Below are 19,680 nucleotides of genomic sequence, written 5' to 3'. Positions count from 1 at the left end.
ACAATAACTTGGTCAATACTTGGTCATTTTTTCCATCAAGATCTTATTGGAAAGATAAATTATTTTTCTTTAAGGTAAGATATGTGCGTCAAAGGTATATAGAGCCCGTTTATTAAAAAAACACGATTAAAAAATAGGTCGAGTTCATACCCTTGATACTATGATATATATCACATACATGTATGTATACTGTTGGTTAAAACATTTTGTGCCATCTCCCTGTGAGCACGACGATACACTTTATCATTACGTCGTCGATATTGCCCATCAGAAGTTTCTCAATACCGACGTCTAATGTTATTGAATGACTTTAATGCCCATTAAATAAACCGACTGACCTGTCGCAAACTTTTGCCTCTCGTCGTGTTGTAATGCAAGTGTAGTTTTTCAGAGCGATTTTTTATATTATGGATATTTTTTTTCTTATTTCAAATTGCAAAACACAAATAAAGTCGTAACAAAAGTGTATTTCTTTTATTTATTTGTAAACAATAAAACATAAAAATATGATTGAGCTTTGCTCAACTCGACAAATAAAACACGGACAATGTATAACGATGGATATGAAAACTAAGTACCTTGTACACTTGTGAGTTTTGTACTGTTATAATGTTAAACTAAGGAATCTTCAAAATATCGTAAACTACAAGAATAATTTTCAAACGATTTTTCATTGAATTTTGTGTTCGTTTTCAGATTTCTTTGGCGAAGTTAGATCTGAATAATAAGGGAGTATTAATCCTTTTGTATTACACTTAACCAGTTATTTCACGAAAGGTTTGTAACGTACCAGCGATATCATAGAGAAAGAGAAAATTTAGGCCACTGTGTATTAAGATCTATCCACGTAAATAGCAAAGCTGATGTTTGTGTATTTCCATTTCCGTCTATAGACTGAAGTGTACAGTAAAATCCAACACCACACGAAACAAGATGCTAGCTTCATGTAAATAAAACAACCCCTTTATTAGAGCAAAAGGGCTCAGACACGCACAAAAAGATAGAACACCACAACAAGTTACACAAGTTACACACACGGAACACCAAGACTATGTAAAACAAACCCGCTCTTCCTGAAAACGAGCAAAAGGGCTCAAGGCATTTAACGTAGCATGTAAACAACGACATTTTCATCTTACACAGGGACACAGAATGACATTTCTTGTATTCGAAACAATAAGAGGTATGTAAAACAAGTATCTACTGTGTATATAAATAAACAGAAGACAACAAAAGTATAGAAATAAAGGTAACATTGGTAAACATATAGACAACATATGAATAATTCCAACACAAGTAAAACATTATCATTGATGAAAATCTCCATGATAACATCTTATATCTCGTTTATATATCACAATGGAAACATATCCCTTTCTATATATTCTTTCTTCAAATCACCATGGTAACATTTTGTTTTCCTTATCACCATAGTAACATCTCGTTTTCTACATCACCATGGTAACATCTTGTTATCAAATCACCATGGTAACATCTCGTTCTCCTCATCACCATGGTAACATATCGTTCTCCATATCACCATGGTAACATCTCGTTTTCTATATCACAATGGTATCACATTGGTTTTTTTATATCACTATTATCTTTCACATCAAATGCTGCCATGGTTTTTTTATATCACTATTATCTTTCACATCAAATGCTGCCATAATGTTTGAGTGTTTTATAGAGAGCATCAGTGTCGATAGCAGATCCTCACAGCCACACAGTATTGTAATCACAAAAAGTAACATACTGTACATCATGTCGACTGTTTAGATGACAAAACTCTCTGTAGTATTGCTTCATCTAATCGTCTCTATCATCAAAATATCACAATTCTTATAGAATTTGTTAAAATGTTTACTAATTTTTGAGGAAAATCACCAACATTTGTATAGAAGAACACAAGTTTCTAGAAAATCACACATTTTGATCAGAGAACTTCACTTTCTAGACAACACATGTTCTTGATGTGTTCTTTGTCAGTAACTTTGGGATGGTCGCTGATGGCACCGAAACAGCTGTGGCTGCTGTATTTGTTCTTGGCACCCTGAAACAAACAGAGTAAATTTCACTACATTGAATGAAAGATGACATTTTCATTACATCGAATGAAAGAGGACATTTTCATTACATCGAATGAAAGGATAATATTGTTTCTTTTACAATGCTGTTAACAGTAACTGTTATACTCTAATTTAAGTTTGTAATGGCATACGAAACAACGATTGTTTGTACGTGATGTTGTTAGTTACATTAAACAAGAGGCCCATGGGCCTTAACGGTCACCTGATATTTGATTCAAATTAGTTTTGTCATTTACTAGCCAACTGATGTCTTTTGTTCACAAAATAGGAACACAGATCTAATAGGTCTACATACAAAGTTTCATTAAGTTTGGAGCATATTAACTAACATTATCCTGTTTATAAGGTTCAATAATTATTATTGCAAAGGGCAATAACTCCGTAATTAAGAGTCGAATCAAGCTGATTTTCGAACCCCTTCGAGATCTTTCCAATGTTAGTTTACGTCATACAAAATTTAAATTAAGCTAGGAACATATTTACTCAAGTAATTAAGTTCACAAGGTCCAATTATAATTATTAGTGCAAAGGGCAATAACTCCGTCAATTACAGTGGAATCACTTGTTTGCGATATTTCCAATGTTAGTCAAGCTGATTTTCGATCTCGTCCGAGATCTTTCCAATGTACTAGTCTACATATCCCGATAAAGTTTCATGAAGCTCGCTTCATATTTACTCAAGTTATCCTCACAAGGTTCAATAGTTATTATTGCAAAGGATAATAACTCCGTAAGTTACAATCTAATCAGGCCGATTGTCAAATTTGTCCAAGACTTTTCCATTTTTTGTCTAAATACAAAGTTTCATGAAGCTGAGTGCATATAGGTCTACTCAAGTTATCGTTTTCACAGGGTCCAATAATAATCATTAGTGCAGAGAGGTAATTTTTGAACTCGTCCGAGATCTTTCCAATGTTTGTCTATATAAAAAGTTTCATTAAAAGCCCACTACCTTCCCGAAACGGCTTTTAATTTTTAAAATGGGAAAGTAAAACGATATCGATAATTTTGTAGAGTCGCAAAAGTTAATACTACATTTATCATCATCTCCTGAACAGTTCAATTAAAATTAATAAAATTTCCATAACGCGGGTCGTCTTATGTTCCCGCCGTCGTCCTAAATACCGCGCGGTAGTTGACTATCACTGCGCCAGACGACAAACAGCAAATTGGTTTTCCACTGTTTTCATATATTACGCAGGAAATCTTGCATATGTTTAGTGTTGTAACCTTATCTTAGGCCACCGGCATGTATTTTCTGATGTTATTAATGTTTTTAAGACACCTTTACATTTTGCTCCAGAAAGGTAGTGGGCCTTTAAGCTCGGTTTATATTTACTCAAGTAATCGCGTTCACAAGGCCAAATAATAATTATTAGTGCAAAGGGCAATAACTCCGCAAATTACTGTCAGGTCAGATTTTCGATCTTTTCCGAGATCTTTCCAATGCTAGTCTACATACAAAGTTTCATTAAGCTCAGTTTATATTTTCTGAAGTTATCGCGTTCACAAGCCAAGGAAATGTTAACGGACGTCGCACGACACACGACGACGGGCAAAAGACTATCGCGATAGGTCACATGACCTATGGTCAGGTGACCTAAAAGGTTGAGTAGAAACATCCTATGCGAACACATGCTATCCTACTGACTGCATTTTTTTATATTAATTATTGCTCCAAATTTAGACAAACACTATAAGACAAATGGAGTGTAGTCATATACTGCCCATGACATCAACCCTAAAAGGCTGTTCAAAACAGTTGATATGGCTGTCCTACCTACCTGGAACTTTGAGTATGGGATTCGGAGAAGCTGTTTACATAAAGCATTGCCACACGTGACGAGGTCTTTCTCGGCGTACATGGTGTAATACCCGAGTCCCGTGGTCCAGCCTTTCTTCCCCATTATCTTCCTGGACATGAGCAGGGCACTGGCAGCCATCATGGATGGTACATACACGGTGAAGTTAACGGAGGTGAGCGACAGATCTAGGAGATACTGTGCTAGGTGTTCTACCTATAATAGAAAATACACAAGACATGGACTAGGTGTTCTCTCAACGTGAACGAGGATATTCACAATTCCAGTGAATATCTTCCACAGTTATATTATTTCTGGGAAAAGATTAATAGAATCTTTCACCCTTTTGCGGCGAGATAGGAAATCGCAACCCCAGAGATAAGATTTTGGCTGAACATCATAAGGCATGCCGAGTGTTGGTCGGCCAAAATCTTACAGAGTATACGAGGTAATCATATATGGACAGATGGAGAGAGATATATCAACACTCGTGGACAATTTTGGATGTCAACTGCAACACTGGGCAAGTTTTGTGTTGACTATAAGTATTAAGCACGCTGGTAAGTCAAAGAGCCACTATGGACTAATGTCTAGTCTTTATGTTTAGTGTGTCTTAACCGGTCAAAATCTTCCACTCGAGTTGAGATTATGTCCACCTGACCCATGTCAGATTCTATCATTCTTCTACCTAAAACAAAAATCACAACAATATGGCCCACACGTTTTACATTTAACAGACCTGAACGGTCTCAGTAAATTTTAGTGAAACGAAAATAGAACGTTCAAAGAAATGCTTGGATCGTGGTTGAAATAATACTAAACAGAAGTGGAAAAACTTGTGGAACGCCCCAAAGGACTTTCAAAACTATCAATTATGCACATTATGTATTATGCATGAGGTATTTATTTTGAACAACAACAGCAACAAAAAGACAAAAACGTAATTAATTTCTACTTCCTTACCTCATTATCTGACTTTTCCACCTCAAAAAACCTGTCAAGGAACATGATTGGTTCGCAGATGTTAAGATCAAATCGAAGCTCCTTCAGGATAAACTTTTCCATATCTAGGACTTGGTTTGGTTCGTAAGTATTGTCCGTCAGCTTGCAAAGTTGGACAATCTGAAAACAAATAACAATAGATTGAATATCCCATTTGTATTCGAAATAGATATAGTGAGGTACTGATACAGTTTCAAAACATAAAACATTGATTAATATATTCCTCATTTTGCGGCTATATACATGTATGGACACGATTTACAAACCTCTGGGAATGGCGAATATGCAGAAGCTATATATAGCGGCATATTTGATACAAACCTCTGGAGGATAGCGTTCTACATATTTGGCAGCTATGAGGATACACGTGATGCCGAGGAGCTGGAGAACAGCCAATGAAATCTTGACTCTGTTGAGGATTTGATCTATGAGTGCCACGGTCAGGTGTAAAGTTTGTTGACACATCTGTTGATGTACCTGTGTAAATAAAACATCTTGTGCAAGAAATCGTAATGTCATTCATTAATGCTTAATGATTTTTCATTTTATTATCAAATAACTGATCCTCTATCGGACATTTAACATCTTTGTGACTTGCCCCTTCTTTACCAATCTTCTAATGGTTTTGAATATATTGCCAACTTGAATTGTCCATGACTACTATTTGGATGGAATTCTTTCCGCCGCCATTCCTTGTTGGTCCCCGTCTCCTTGCTTTCTCTGATCGTGTCTTTTTTGTTTTACCTGTACTTGGATGAGCCAATCGGTGAGGACGGCGTGCATGTGAGGGGTGACCTTAGGATTACTATGGAGGAAGTCCTCGGATAAGGTGTGACGGTTCTCAACGCTCTGAAACATACAATGGTCAGTAGCGGAAGATGAAACGTAATTGTTGAGGGGGGGGGGGGGGGTCCTCAAGATTTGCTACTCTCAATCCTTCCTTCGATCTTGACATTTTCGATTAACCTTCTAGTTGCCCCACGCACGCATCCCCCCATTGAGAATCCGCGTTTATTTTTGTTTTCGCAGGTTTTAAGGCGTTTCAGAACACTAAGCTTCTTTCTGCTGTTGCCCTTGTTGGTGGCATGATTGCTAAGATGTGTATATTATACCCCCTCTCCCCCCTCCCGCTTCCTACGCCCCTGATGGTGGTGTTCTTATGTGACCTTTCTAAGAAATAAGAATCATATGGACAGTTAATACTTCATATTCCTCAACCAAACACCTGTACATGTATTTATATACAAGTACATGTAGTTAAAGACTACATTTGTTTTGGGTTTTAGTTCAATCAACAGCAAGAGTTGGGCGGCTCGGGAGTGCAAGATTATGGATGTCGGTTAAAACAAGAGTACGTTGTGAAAACCACCGATCTATGATAATTATGTCCATTTAGAATTGGCGCCCCAGGAGTGGTACGTACCTGTAAGTAATGGTAGATTTCCTGGGCGTATTCGGGGACACACAGTGGATCTGTCGTGTGACTGATATCGATATCCTCCACCCCCAGGGGGACACGGGTCTGTATGTCCCGGATCTTTAGGGCGGGGTCACAGTCTACTTCCATAAACAACAAATCTACAAAAGTGTAAAAAGAAAACAGTCCCTTATATAAAATCTCCTGACGTGAGTCTAGTGATACATCTTAACAGAGGTGTCTGGCAAAATGCTTGTTACTGAAACATAATTGTTGGTCCTGTGTGTCAATAACGATATTATACTGTGCTCGCAAATGTTTTTCTGAATGGTGCTCGCAAATGTTTTTCTGAATGATGAGAAACGATGTAGTCGGTCAGTGTTGCCGTGAAGGTGCTTCTAGGTATTTATTGGTTTGGGTGGCAAAAATGGACTACCTGATATTGTTTAAGAAATCACTCATTACTGCAAGGAAATACTGGTTCAATTTAATTGCCAATTCTGAAACTGAAAGTAGACTGATATGAAAAGTAAATGAGATCAACGATAGCTATTGCATCACGATCAACGCTTTGTGAGTGCAATCTACGATTTTACATTGTTATAAGGCTTATAATGCAACAAACATTTTCAAAACTTTAAGAGGAACACTGACCTTACCATCCATCAACATCACTCCAATTCAAGCGGTCGTATCACGCACAGGTAAATTATTAAGATTGCAATCTAACTATACTACCTAGTATACTTACCATCATCCATAATTGCAGATGGCTCTGGATTGTTAACATGGAACTTGTGGTGTTTCTTGAGCATACCCAGAGACCCAAACTCTCCATGGTGACCATGGTGATGGCCGTGATGACCATGGGAGTGGTGTTGATGATGCACTTTCTTTGCTTTCTTTGGTACATCTGAAGTATTTTTTTCTTTATCTGTAAACGATTCCATATCATGTGAGGTCACAACAGCGCGTGGAACAAGCCAAACTATGATAGATAGTTTTCTATCCAAATATCGAAGAATATGAAAATGTGGGAATTATCTTATTTGCATAGGTAGTGCCATGGAAGTAAGAGAAGATTGTAACTGTGACTAGACTACTTTATACTTCTAGGAGGAACGATATTGGCAGCATTCATGTAGCCATGAACATTGGTATGATGGATAAATCTGATGCAAGGTGAGGGGTGGAAGAAGGGGCTTTACCTGAGCCTGTTCTGGGTGTATGGCCCGGACCAGACAGAATGAGGGAGTGTTACCCGAGCCTGTGCTGTGTGCATAGCCTGGGCCAGAGAGAATGAGGAGGACGTTACCTGAGCCTGTGCTGGGTGTATAGCCCGGACCAGACAGATGATGAGGGGAGCTGTGCTGGGCGTTGGCCCGAGCCTAGACAGAATGAGGGGGCTGAGCCTATGTATGGGTGTATGGCCCGGGCCATAGAGAATGAGGGGGCGTTACCCGAGCCTATGCTGGGTGTATGGCCATGGCCCGGAGCTAGAGAGAATGAGGGGGCGTTACCCGAGCCTGTGCTGTGTGCATAGCCTGGGCCAGAGAGAATGAGGAGGACGTTACCTGAGCCTGTGCTGGGTGTATGGCCCGGACCAGACAGAATGAGGGGGCGTTACCCGAGCCTATGCTGGGTGTATGGCCCAGGCCATAGAGAATGAGGGGGCGTTACCTGAGCCTGTGCTGGGTGTATGGCCATGGCCCGGAGCTAGAGAGAATGAGGGGGCGTTACCTGAGCCTGTGCTGGGTGTATAGCCGGGCCAGACAGAATGAGGGGGCGTTACCCGAGCCTATGCTGGGTGTATGGCCCGGGCCAGAGAGAATGAGGGGGACGTTACCTGAGCCTGTGCTGGGTGTATGGCCTGGGATAGAGAGAATGAGGGGGCGTTACCTGAGCCTGTGCTGGGTGTATGGCCCGGACCAGACAGAATGAGGGGGCGTTACCTGAGCCTGTGCTGGGTGTATGGCCCGGGCCAGAGAGAATGAAGGGGGCGTTACCTGAGCCTGTGCTGGGTGTATGGCCCGGGATAGAGAGAATGAGGGGGCGTTACCTGAGCCTGTGCTGGGTGTATGGCCCGGACCAGACAGAATGAGGGGGCGTTACCCGAGCCTATGCTGGGTGTATGGCCCGGCCCAGACAGAATGAGGGGGCGTTACCTGAGCCTGTGCTGGATGTATGGCCCGGACCAGACAGAATGAAGGGCTTTACCTGAGGCTGTGCTCGGTGTATGGCCTGGGCCAGAGAGAATGAGGGGTTTTACCTGAACCTGTGCTGGGCGTATAGTCCGGTCCAGACAGAATGAGGGGGCGTTACCTGAACCTGTGCTGGGTGTATAGCCCGGGCCAGAAAGAATGAGGGGGCGTTAACTGAACCTGTGCTGGGTGTATAGCCCGGTCCAGACAGAATGAGGGGGCGTTACCCAAGCCTGTGCTGGGTGCATAGCCCGGTCCAGAGAGAATGAGGGGGCGTTACCCGAACCTGTGCTGGGTGTATGGCCTGGACCAGACAGAATGAGGGGGCGTTACCTGAGCCTGTGCTGGGTAATGGCCCGGACCAGACAGAATGAGGGGGCGTTACCTGAGCCTGTGCTGGGTAATAGCCCGGGCCATTGAGAATGAGGGGGCGTTACCTGAACCTGTGCTGGGTGTATAGCCCGGGCCAGAAAGAATGAGGGGGCGTTAACTGAACTTGTGCTGGGTGTATAGCCCGGTCCAGACAGAATGAGGGGGCATTACCCAAGCCTGTGCTGGGTGCATAGCCCGGTCCAGAGAGAATGAGGGGGCGTTACCCGAACCTGTGCTGAGTGTATGGCCTGGACCAGACAGAATAAGTGGGCGTTACCTGAGCCTGTGCTGGGTAATGGCCCGGACCAGACAGAATGAGGGGGCGTTACCTGAGCCTGTGCTGGGTAATAGCCCGGGCCATTGAGAATGAGGGGGCGTTACCCGAACCTGTGCTTGGTGTACGGCCTTGACCAGACAGAATGAGGGGCGTTACCCGAGCCTGTGCTGGGTGTATGGCCTGGACCAGACAGAATAAGGGGACGTTACCTGAACCTGTGCTGGGTGTATGGCCTGGACCAGACAGAATGAGGGGCACCTTTGACGACTTGTGGCTTTTCTCCCTCATGATTTTTGCGATGTAGACAGAGGGCATCACATCCACGGTTTCACCATTGATCCTGTTTTGATGGTGAATATTACGAACCTTCAAACCCAGAACCTTCTTCCCCTGAAACATCGTATTAATACATACATAAACGTGATTTTTCTGCTTACACATTACAATCATTGCGTGGATTAGACTTTCACGTTACAAATCATCCCCACAAAAGCTACATGGCAATTAAACAATCACGACACATAATAGTCACATCAATGAAAATGATCAATCGTTTCCGTTTGTAGTGCTACAGCATTTTCAGTATTTATTCTAGCATTTACATACATTTTATAATGTCGTTGTTTGTGAATATTTACATCACAAACAGGTTTTCATGAGTAGCAGAATGACACCCACAATTTTCTCGCCGTTGTTCTTCCCTCGTGTTATGTTCTCTTGGTGGTTGAAGGCCCCGCAGCACCGGACTGGGGCTTCCATACATTGAGTGGGGCTGTATTCCATCCCGTCCACATTCTCCTTAGCCCGGTCACTTGTGGTCAAGACTTTCTTGTGGACCTTCTTAGGGGCGTTCGTTACCTTTTGTTCGGCCCTGCCTAATCCTTTCCTTGTTTGAAGCATTTTGTCTATGAAAGTTTTCTTCAATCTTGCTAAAATCTACAAAACATATTTGATGATAAAACTACGATGCAACTAAAGAATTATTACTCAATACAGTATGTCATCGGGACCAACATATTTTTTGTCTGTATAGTCAGGTTTCCTCGTTATGCAGGTTGCAATGACTACAAAATAGTAAGTAGAAAAATTTCATTCAATTATGTCAGAAAAGGTAGAACACGGTTAGTCATATTAGTGGTAACGTGTCGACACACCTGAATCACTCCACTCACACGAACCCATCATTCCCTAATACAGTAACCCTGGGCCCAGTTGTGCTAATCAAGGTAACACTAAGTAAACAAAATTTTAGTTGATTTCTTAAGAACTATATTCCTTACCTACTTGCAGCAAATGAGAAATGAAAATGTCCTTAATCAATTGTTTCCAATATATAATCTCTAATTTCCTTGTCATAGCTCTTGGACACTTACAGATATACCCCACTCAACATTACTACAATTAAGCATTATCTTATCTGTACATTGTACAACACAGGCCATATTAACATATTAATACTACAGTTATGCTGTACAATTTCTGTCATTCAGATCCTCTTAGTCTCGTTTACATAAAACCTAATATCATGTGGGGGTCTGTCTTTGCTCATTTGCTTTGTATTATTACAACTTTGTACACCATATTCGGTCAATGTTTATCCTTTGCTTTAACGTTAGCATACGTACTATTAATATGAGCTAATGTCACTTGTACCTGATATGCGACTTTAAATAAATATAATTGAATTGTATATAAAATGGACAATCTGTGCATGTTGTTTACATCAGGGCCACTATTCCAAAGACACAATTGAGGGTTTCAGTGTCCGAACTGTACTCACTCCCCCTTCTACGTCCAGTTGTAATACTGTTAGAAGTTGCCACAACTGATTCGTCACAATAACCTAACACTTTGTACCTTTGCAGTAATTCTACTCATTGCCAGCAGCGCCAACAGCTAGGCATTACTTAGACACAGGGACCTGACAATATATTATCACATGGGTGTTTTTAAACGTTAAAAGTGCAGAATTAGCTTTGATATTAATCTGCTAATGTAACAATAAAACCTAGAATGTACAAACTAACTATTGAGATGTGTTTATCATGGACAAACATGAAGAGATATATACAATCGGTACCCAAAAACAGAAAACTGTATAACGCATTATCCAGTTCCCGTGTAAAGTATTTGTTAGCCAGACAAATTATAAAATCCCTGTGTAAAGTATTTGTTAGACAAAACCACAACCTGTAGTTCTCAATGTAAATGTTATTTCTTCATCTGAACCCTGCAAAACAACAAAATAGTGACACTGCACACGTGGTAAAACCAACAGCTTTACACGAACTTTACACTTTAATGAAGTTGATTAAAAATATTATGTAACACAATTATAGATAAGGACAGAGGGGAAAAGTAATATTACATGTACGTACATTGTGTTGGCGTTACTCTCTGCTTGGTATAAAATACTCGTTGCCTTTGTCAGTTCAATTCGTGTTGCTGTGTCGTCGTTTCGTTTTCAAAAGAGCTTAGACTAAAGCACGTGCCTTGGTCTACCCTAGTATCATTTACATAACAAACAGTAAACGCCAACCAATGAAAACGTAGCTCACTGGCTACGGTCCACCTATTCCACAATGTAATCTTATAATTTGAACTGTATTGCAAAGTATTCAGTATTCACACCGGAATTGTTATAACTATGAAAACGTATATCCATTCTTTTATGAACGACTGTAATCTGTCATTCAAATATTATATTTACTGAAAATAATTTACATAGATATGTGCCACACTGAGCTCCAGTAATTAACCAGATCACAACACAGATGTTACATATACATAAATTAACAAATGGAACCCATTCTTATAATATAAAGTAACGTAAAGGCTCACAAAATTTGTATGTAATTATTACTAAATAATAAAATAGCCACAGTATTAGATAAATACATAATTATGTTTATGTTTTCGAGGATGGCATACAAACAGTCAAACTGCCTGGTCGTAATACAGAGGGATGTTTGCATACAACTCCGTGACAAAGTCGATATTTAGATGTAAAACAGAGATGTATAGATATGAGTATAGCATTAAGACACGAGTCGAAATAAGGAGACCACAAACATGATCATGATACAGTCGTTATATAGGACTACATGTAGCTTGCATTAATATGAAATGATTGAAGTAAGGGGCGATAACTTTAATATCATGACATTGTCGAAATATGGAGATTTGGGTCCGAATACCAAGACTCTCTCGCAATCATCAGGTACGATAAAGTCGCCATATAGATGTTGACACATCACCACATGGTTGCAGTATATGGTAATTAATCCAAAAAAAAAGAGTTAAACAACTTAAGTAATATGCGAATTCACATACTGAGAATCAGGATTTGGTGATGAAGAAAAGCTGGAATATCCACAGAAAATCATCGACCTATATGACAAGTACTAGGCAACTGCGGGGGATGGCGAAAATATGCATGGAAAGATTAGTCTCATGGCTACCGATGACCCCCTTCCCAGATTTGTTTGGAATTGTATATAAAGTTTACTGCCTATTTGGTCAATATGTAATGATTACACGTGTACATTCGATGGTCACTGTTTGAGGCGACAAGTCAATAAAGTTGTCATTACTGTGTAATTGATGTGCGTCCGGAGCAGTAAGCTCCCCTGGGCCCCGGGCTGTACCTATAATGTTGTTACCTGTCACAATGAGAGAGTGATTACCGGTGTCTCTACATCACCTGTACAGGTAAAACAGTGCCAGTTTAGGACCAACACACAATAAGGTAAGTTTTCTCCTCAAATCATCCTCTTTTTACTTACATTACCATATACCCTGTGTATCGGTATTGGTGGTAAGTATCACAGAATACACATAGAGTGACACAAAAAGGAAGGACTTATTATCATTATCGGAACGAAGGCTAATTAGGATGTTGAAGTCATTGTCTTATCAGTAAGATCGACGCCTCGAACCACGTGTATCAACACTCATTCATAAATAATCCGAGTTTCTTTACTCACGAGATTAACACATTTTCTGTTTTGTTTAATCATGATTGTTTTCTGTATAATTAATTTGCTATAGTATGTCGGAGGTAATAGAGATATTTACAGGACCATATGTTACTGTATGTTAATTCTACACTACATAGCCTCGGGACATGCTTGTAGTGCTGACGTGTTGTTTAACACAGAGATTAAGGTTTTACTGGGACGAATCATTTACTTATATATTCTGTTGTTCTAGGTTTAATCAACATTTAACATGATAAGTAAACGTTTGTGATGATTTGTGTAATTCTATGTTGTGTCCAACTGATGTGATGTAAGATCGCCTGTAATGAGAAACATCCACACTTCAACGTCCAGTAACAACAATCAGTAGTATGTCATCAGTTCTAATTTAACAGATTTTCTGTTGATATCCACGTATATATCTCATTATGTGGCGATCTTGTCATACTGAAGATATCTAAAGAATCTTACTAATGGATCACCTGGTTATGGTATAAAGTGACGACAACCACGCTTTGCCTCATACATGTATGTTCAATTGACCATGTATGATAAATATTTACAGAAAGTCTCAGGACCTTTTTTTTTTTTTTTTTTTTTTTTTTTAATTTCATTAAAAAGATACCATTTAAAAACTATGGTAAAAAATAAAGCAAATATCATTAAGACATTTATTACATCAAATGTGCTACGGACCAACAGACTTTTTATAAGTATTTACCAATATATGTATAGATTAAGCTTTATTCAAACGTTGGACCTTTGGAACATAGGCAATGATCATGTAATATATATCCTGCAAATATATTCTACACTTGATACAAATAAACTTCTAAAGTTAAAATTGCATCGATTTGCATGTATGTATTTGCCAGCATACAATATAGTTCTTTATTCTTCGACAGATACTGTAATGTTGTTCATGACATACACTGTAACATTGTTCATATCGACATACTTTGAAACATTGTTCATTTTGACCTTCATACACTTAAACATTGTACATGTTGACCTTCATACACCGAAACATTGTTCATGTTGACCTTCATACACCGAAACATTGTTCATGTTGACCTTTATACACTGAAACATTGTACATGTTGACCTTCATACACTCAAACATTGTTCATGTTGACCTTCATACACTGAAACATTGTTCATGTTGACCTATATACACTGAAACATTGTACATGTTGACCTTCATACACCAAAACATTATCCATATTGACCTTCATACACTCAAACATTGTTCATGTTGACCTTCATACACTCAAACATTGTTCATGTTGACCTTCATACACTCAAACATTGTTCATGTTGACCTTCATACACTCAAACATTGTTCAAGTTGACCTTCATACACTGAAACATTGTACATGTTGACCTACATACACTATAATATTGTTCATGTTTACTGACAGACATTGAAACATTGTACATGTTGACATACATACACCGAAACATTGTTCATGTTGACCTTCATACACTGTAACATTGTTCATGTTTACTGACAGAAATTGAAACATTGTACATGTTGACCTACATACACTATAACATTGTTCATGTTTACTGACAGACATTGAAACATTGTACATGTTGACCTACATACACCGAAACATTGTTCATGTTGACCTTCATACATTGAAAAAATGTTCATATTGACCTTCATACTCTGAAACATTATACATGTTGACCTACATACACCAAAACATTGTCCTTATTGACCTTCATACATTGAAAAATTGTTCATGTTGACCTTCATACACCGAAACATTATACATGTTGACCTACATACACCAAAACATTGTCCATATTGACCTTCATGCATTGAAACATTGTACATGTTGACCTACATACACCGAAACAGTCATGTACTCAGTTGACATTGACATGTTGACCTACAACACATACTTGTTAGTTACATGAAACATTGTACATGTTAACCTACATACACTATAACATTGTTCATGTTTACTGACAGACATTGAAACATTGTACATGTTGACCTACATACACTCAAACATTGTTCATGTTTACTGACAGAAATTGAAACATTGTACATGTTGACCTACATACACTATAACATTGTTCATGTTTACTGACAGAAATTGAAACATTGTACATGTTGACCTACATACACTATAACATTGTTCATGTTTACTGACAGAAATTGAAACATTGTACATGTTGACCTACATACACTATAACATTGTTCATGTTTACTGACAGAAATTGAAACATTGTACATGTTGACCTACATACACTATAACATTGTTCATGTTTACTGACAGAAATTGAAACATTGTACATGTTGACCTACATACACTATAACATTGTTCATGCTTACTGATAGAAATTGAAACATTGTACATGTTGACCTACATACACTATAACATTGTTCATGCTTACTGACAGAAATTGAAACATTGTACATGTTGACCTACATACACTATAACATTGTTCATGCTTACTGACAGAAATTGAAACATTGTACATGTTGACCTACATACACTATAACATTGTTCATGCTTACTGACAGAAATTGAAACATTGTACATGTTGACCTACATACACTATAACATTGTTCATGCTTACTGACAGAAATTGAAACATTGTACATGTTGACCTACATACACTATAACATTGTTCATGTTTACTGACAGAAATTGAAACATTGTACATGTTGACCTACATACACATAACATTGTTCATGTTACTGACAGAAATTGAAACATTGTACATGTTACCTTAATGAAACATGTACATGTTGACCTACATACACTATAACATTGTTCATGCTTACTGACAGGAATTGAAACATTGTACATGTTGACCTACATACACTATAACATTGTTCATGTTTACTGACAGAAATTGAAACATTGTACATGTTGACCTACATACACTATAACATTGTTCATGTTTACTGACAGAAATTGAAACATTGTACATGTTGACCTACATACACCATAACATTGTTCATGTTTACTGACAGAAATTGAAACATTGTACATGTTAACCTATATACACTGAAACATTGTACATGTTGACCTACATACACTATAACATTGTTCATGCTTACTGACAGGAATTGAAACATTGTACATGTTGACCTACATACACCATAACATTGTTCATGTTTACTGACAGAAATTGAAACATTGTACATGTTAACCTACATACACTGTAACATTGTACATGTTAACCTACATACACTATAACATTGTTCATGTTTACTGACAGAAATTGAAACATTGTACATGTTGACCTACATACACTATAACATTGTTCATGTTTACTGACAGAAATTGAAACATTGTACATGTTGACCTACATACACTATAACATTGTTCATGTTTACTGACAGAAATTGAAACATTGTACATGTTGACCTACATACACTATAACATTGTTCATGTTTACTGACAGAAATTGAAACATTGTACATGTTGACCTACATACACTATAATATTGTTTATGTTTACTGACATACATTGTAACATTGTTCACGTTGACTCCCAGACACCATGACGTCACTGGTGCTGTTGCTGCTTTGTCTGACCCCGATTATAAGAGGTCACCAGAGTGGAGGAAGTGTCGCTGTTACGGACTTTCATGATCCCAAGATCACACAGGACGAAGCGTGAGTATAAGATTGATAAATGATGAATATTATACAAGAAATAACATGCAAAAAGTATCCTCTTAGACGATGGAAAGGCGATAACTCCAATTGACATTTCAATATAGGAATACTTGAATTTCGTGATAATCAGGCACAAAATATAAACATGTTCAGGTTGTTCTACAGACAGGAAAGATCAGATATAAGTATAACTAATAATCCGAATGGTCTGGATAATTGTCATCATGCATCGTCCGTCGTAGTGCGCCGTGCATAAACTTTTCATTCAAAATTCGATTCAGTTCTACTTTATATTGTGTTAACAGTCAGATGACCTTTAAGGCTCCTTAGGTCTCTTGTTTACTAAGCCTCGGTCTTTTCCTGTATGGATGATTATCGGCATTTGTGAGCTTGCTAGTATTAATTGCCACGACACTTATTTTATAGTACATGTAATGCCAATGAGGTTTGAGAATTTAAAGTTATTGTCTCACGAAGCACCATGCCTTTTCTCAAACTAGCCAACTTAATGATCTCTGCTCAAATAAAAACTTCTTTTCCATACTTTCAGCCATTTAAAGGAGCATCTGAAGGACCAGATAAACACCAACCGTCAGATGACACCTCAAGAGATGGAGTTCCATTACTTCAGGTAAGCATCGATAATAGTCAGAACTTCTGTATACTACTGTACGTGTTAATATTAGTTAGATTAAATGTCAAATCAACCTAATTTATCAATACGTTCCCTCTGTATGCGTTGTGGGGACTGTGATATGTTGTGTCTTCTTGTGATAGCGGAACCCTTTATTATTTTCAAAGCGTTATCTGACTGAAATATATACATTGTCGAAGATACCGTGTAGCACATCCCGTTCCCTCCTATTGAACTGACAATGGTGAACCACTCCTCTCTTAGCTACTGTAGGCTGAATTCAATTGGCGTCAAAGACGAGTGTCGTTTAGAAAGATGGGAGATGAAAAGATCCCGATGCACATTGTCTTTTTGGAAAGTAGACCTTAAAAATAGGCAATGGGTAGAGTTTTTACATGTCCGTCTTATGGAGTGCGAAACCATTCTCTATATATTTCACAATGCCATTGAATTATGATTAGTGGCAATGTTAAAGGGCAATAACTCTTGATACCAATTTATTTATCATTGCAGGTTACACGATTCAAACAACGACACAAAATTGGACGGTCTGGAGATCTTGTCGGCCCTATCTCACATGGTACCGATGTCTAAAGTCAGTGATCAGGAAAAGGCAGGGAAGACAGAAGAACAGATACAGCTAATGGAACAAATGCGATCCGAGAAGGCCATCAAATATTTCACAGGTGTGGACAATACACTGCCGCTAGGTCACTGTGAACTTGAACTATATATCAAAGTTCCAATCAAACAGTGTCTTTTACGTTTATTCGAATAATTAAATTTGATTCATTCATAAAACTTGCACTTGCAAACGAAACCCAGTTTTTCAGTTCTCACTAAATTACTGCAATCCTGCAGTCAAGATCGTTGCCGCAGTATTAACGGACAATGTGATATTCTTAATAAAGAAATTGTATATGTTTTTCCAACAAGGTCACCATGTGAATGTAAGGAAAATGTTCTCCATTCTCGATTTCGTGGCGACACCACCATTACATGCCAGCTTGTTACGCCAAGCAATAAATAGTCTCTGACATCTATATAATCATTTAATTTCCATTCTTTTCTAATACCGACATTCCTATGTTACAGATATCATCGACAAGGTCCTTATCCAGGACGACCACGACCGGGACGGGTATGTGTCCTACCCCGAGTACATCAAGGGCCGCAGGCGAGACATGGAGAACTACCAGAGAGAGATGGCCATGCACCAACAAAGCATGCAGGCCCAGCAGTTCCAACAGATGCAGCAATGGCAAGCATTCCAACAATGGCAACTACAACAGCAACAGCAACAGCAAATGGCAGCCGGACAGAAACCGCCACAAGGAGGAGCTGCATCTCCACCTGGTGTACCGCCGGCACCGAATACACCATCATTAGAACAATTAAAACAATTTGAAGAATTCCAAAAATTACAGCAGCCACAAGAGGTGCAAAAGTTTACACAGACTCAAAAACAGTAGGATAAATAAATCTCCTTAATGTATTGTAAGTGCGTAAACTCAATGTAATCCTTCGTAAAGGGTGTAAAGTGAGTAGTTTTGTCTTGGCCTTGAAGGTGTAATTGGTGTGAAGTAACAGCGTCTGCGTAAATGATAAATGTATCGCTATGTATCATCATTATGTAGTACTACGCCATTGTAGTGAGAGAATAGATAACCATTGTTCATAATAACCATGTATATTCATATCCATTATAACTCTCCTCATCATCATCAGTGTCAGCGTGGAATCAGACATAACGCCATAATAAATTATCTTTCTCTTTAATATTTTGTTTTGTTTCTTGCCTTTTCGATGTGTACTTGGCATCAGCATACCCATCCTCGATATTCCATGGGTTCCGATCACTTACGATCTCTACACCCCTGGACTATCTCATAGAAAAACTAGAGGCAACAGAATAGAACAGGTAATTTAGTCATTTGATGTACATCAAAAGAGCCGTATAACGGTATACTGTGGTTGACTGTGACTTTGATGATTTGATGTTAGATGTCGCTCTCTCTGTAGTCTTCAAAAGAAATCTTTGCAGGCCTGTGATTGGTCAAATGTTTTCTGCTGAACTGCCTTCAATTTCATTATGAGATTGTCCAGGGGTGTAGAGATCGTAAGCGATCGGAACCCCTGGAGTATGGAGGATGCAGCATACCATTAAATGTAATTCCGGGATGGGGTTTTCATAGAAGCTGGTGGCGATTTCCTCACTGAGTCCGCCATAACCTAGTACAACTCTACATGTGTAATACT

General features: G+C 38.8%; 2 protein-coding genes across 2 annotated transcripts; one reads left to right on the top strand and one right to left on the bottom strand.

Moving 5' to 3' along the window:
* Positions 1-459: 459 nt before the first annotated feature.
* Positions 460-11,665, bottom strand: LOC138319123 (G2/mitotic-specific cyclin-B-like). The gene is made up of 10 exons (XM_069262053.1): positions 11,540-11,665; positions 9,840-10,097; positions 9,371-9,551; positions 7,063-7,245; positions 6,318-6,472; positions 5,639-5,743; positions 5,216-5,371; positions 4,856-5,014; positions 3,875-4,108; positions 460-2,053 (listed from the first exon to the last, which is right to left on the bottom strand). Exons 2-10 carry the CDS (start codon positions 10,059-10,061, stop codon positions 1,937-1,939), a joined length of 1,512 nt encoding a protein of 503 aa, XP_069118154.1. The 5' UTR covers positions 10,062-10,097; positions 11,540-11,665; the 3' UTR covers positions 460-1,936.
* A 927-nt stretch (positions 11,666-12,592) lies between these two features.
* LOC138320092 (putative cyclin-dependent serine/threonine-protein kinase DDB_G0272797/DDB_G0274007) lies at positions 12,593-19,200 on the top strand. The gene is made up of 5 exons (XM_069263167.1): positions 12,593-12,909; positions 16,664-16,784; positions 17,338-17,418; positions 17,935-18,107; positions 18,517-19,200. Exons 2-5 carry the CDS (start codon positions 16,669-16,671, stop codon positions 18,891-18,893), a joined length of 747 nt encoding a protein of 248 aa, XP_069119268.1. The 5' UTR covers positions 12,593-12,909; positions 16,664-16,668; the 3' UTR covers positions 18,894-19,200.
* The last annotated feature ends 480 nt before the right edge of the window (positions 19,201-19,680 follow it).

The sequence above is a fragment of the Argopecten irradians genome, chromosome 3 (assembly GCF_041381155.1).
Source record: "Argopecten irradians isolate NY chromosome 3, Ai_NY, whole genome shotgun sequence".
Classification (NCBI taxonomy): Eukaryota; Metazoa; Mollusca; class Bivalvia; order Pectinida; family Pectinidae; genus Argopecten; species Argopecten irradians.
This window is presented reverse-complemented; position numbering and strand designations above follow the sequence as displayed.

What these genes read in the sequence shown, in the direction of transcription:
- LOC138320092 (XM_069263167.1), top strand. Translation starts at nt 16,669, where the DNA reads ATGACGTCACTGGTGCTGTTGCTGCTTTGTCTGACCCCGATTATAAGA. An exon ending in AAGATCACACAGGACGAAGC is followed by an intron (nt 16,785 to 17,337) that starts GTGAGTATAAGA and finishes CCATACTTTCAG; the next exon opens with CCATTTAAAGGAGCATCTGA. An exon ending in GGCCATCAAATATTTCACAG is followed by an intron (nt 18,108 to 18,516) that starts GTGTGGACAATA and finishes CCTATGTTACAG; the next exon opens with ATATCATCGACAAGGTCCTT.
- LOC138319123 (XM_069262053.1), bottom strand. Translation starts at nt 10,061, where the DNA reads ATGCTTCAAACAAGGAAAGGATTAGGCAGGGCCGAACAAAAGGTAACG. An exon ending in TAGAACGCTATCCTCCAGAG is followed by an intron (nt 5,015 to 5,215) that starts GTTTGTATCAAA and finishes ATTTGTTTTCAG; the next exon opens with ATTGTCCAACTTTGCAAGCT. An exon ending in TGGAAAAGTCAGATAATGAG is followed by an intron (nt 4,109 to 4,855) that starts GTAAGGAAGTAG and finishes TTTCTATTATAG; the next exon opens with GTAGAACACCTAGCACAGTA.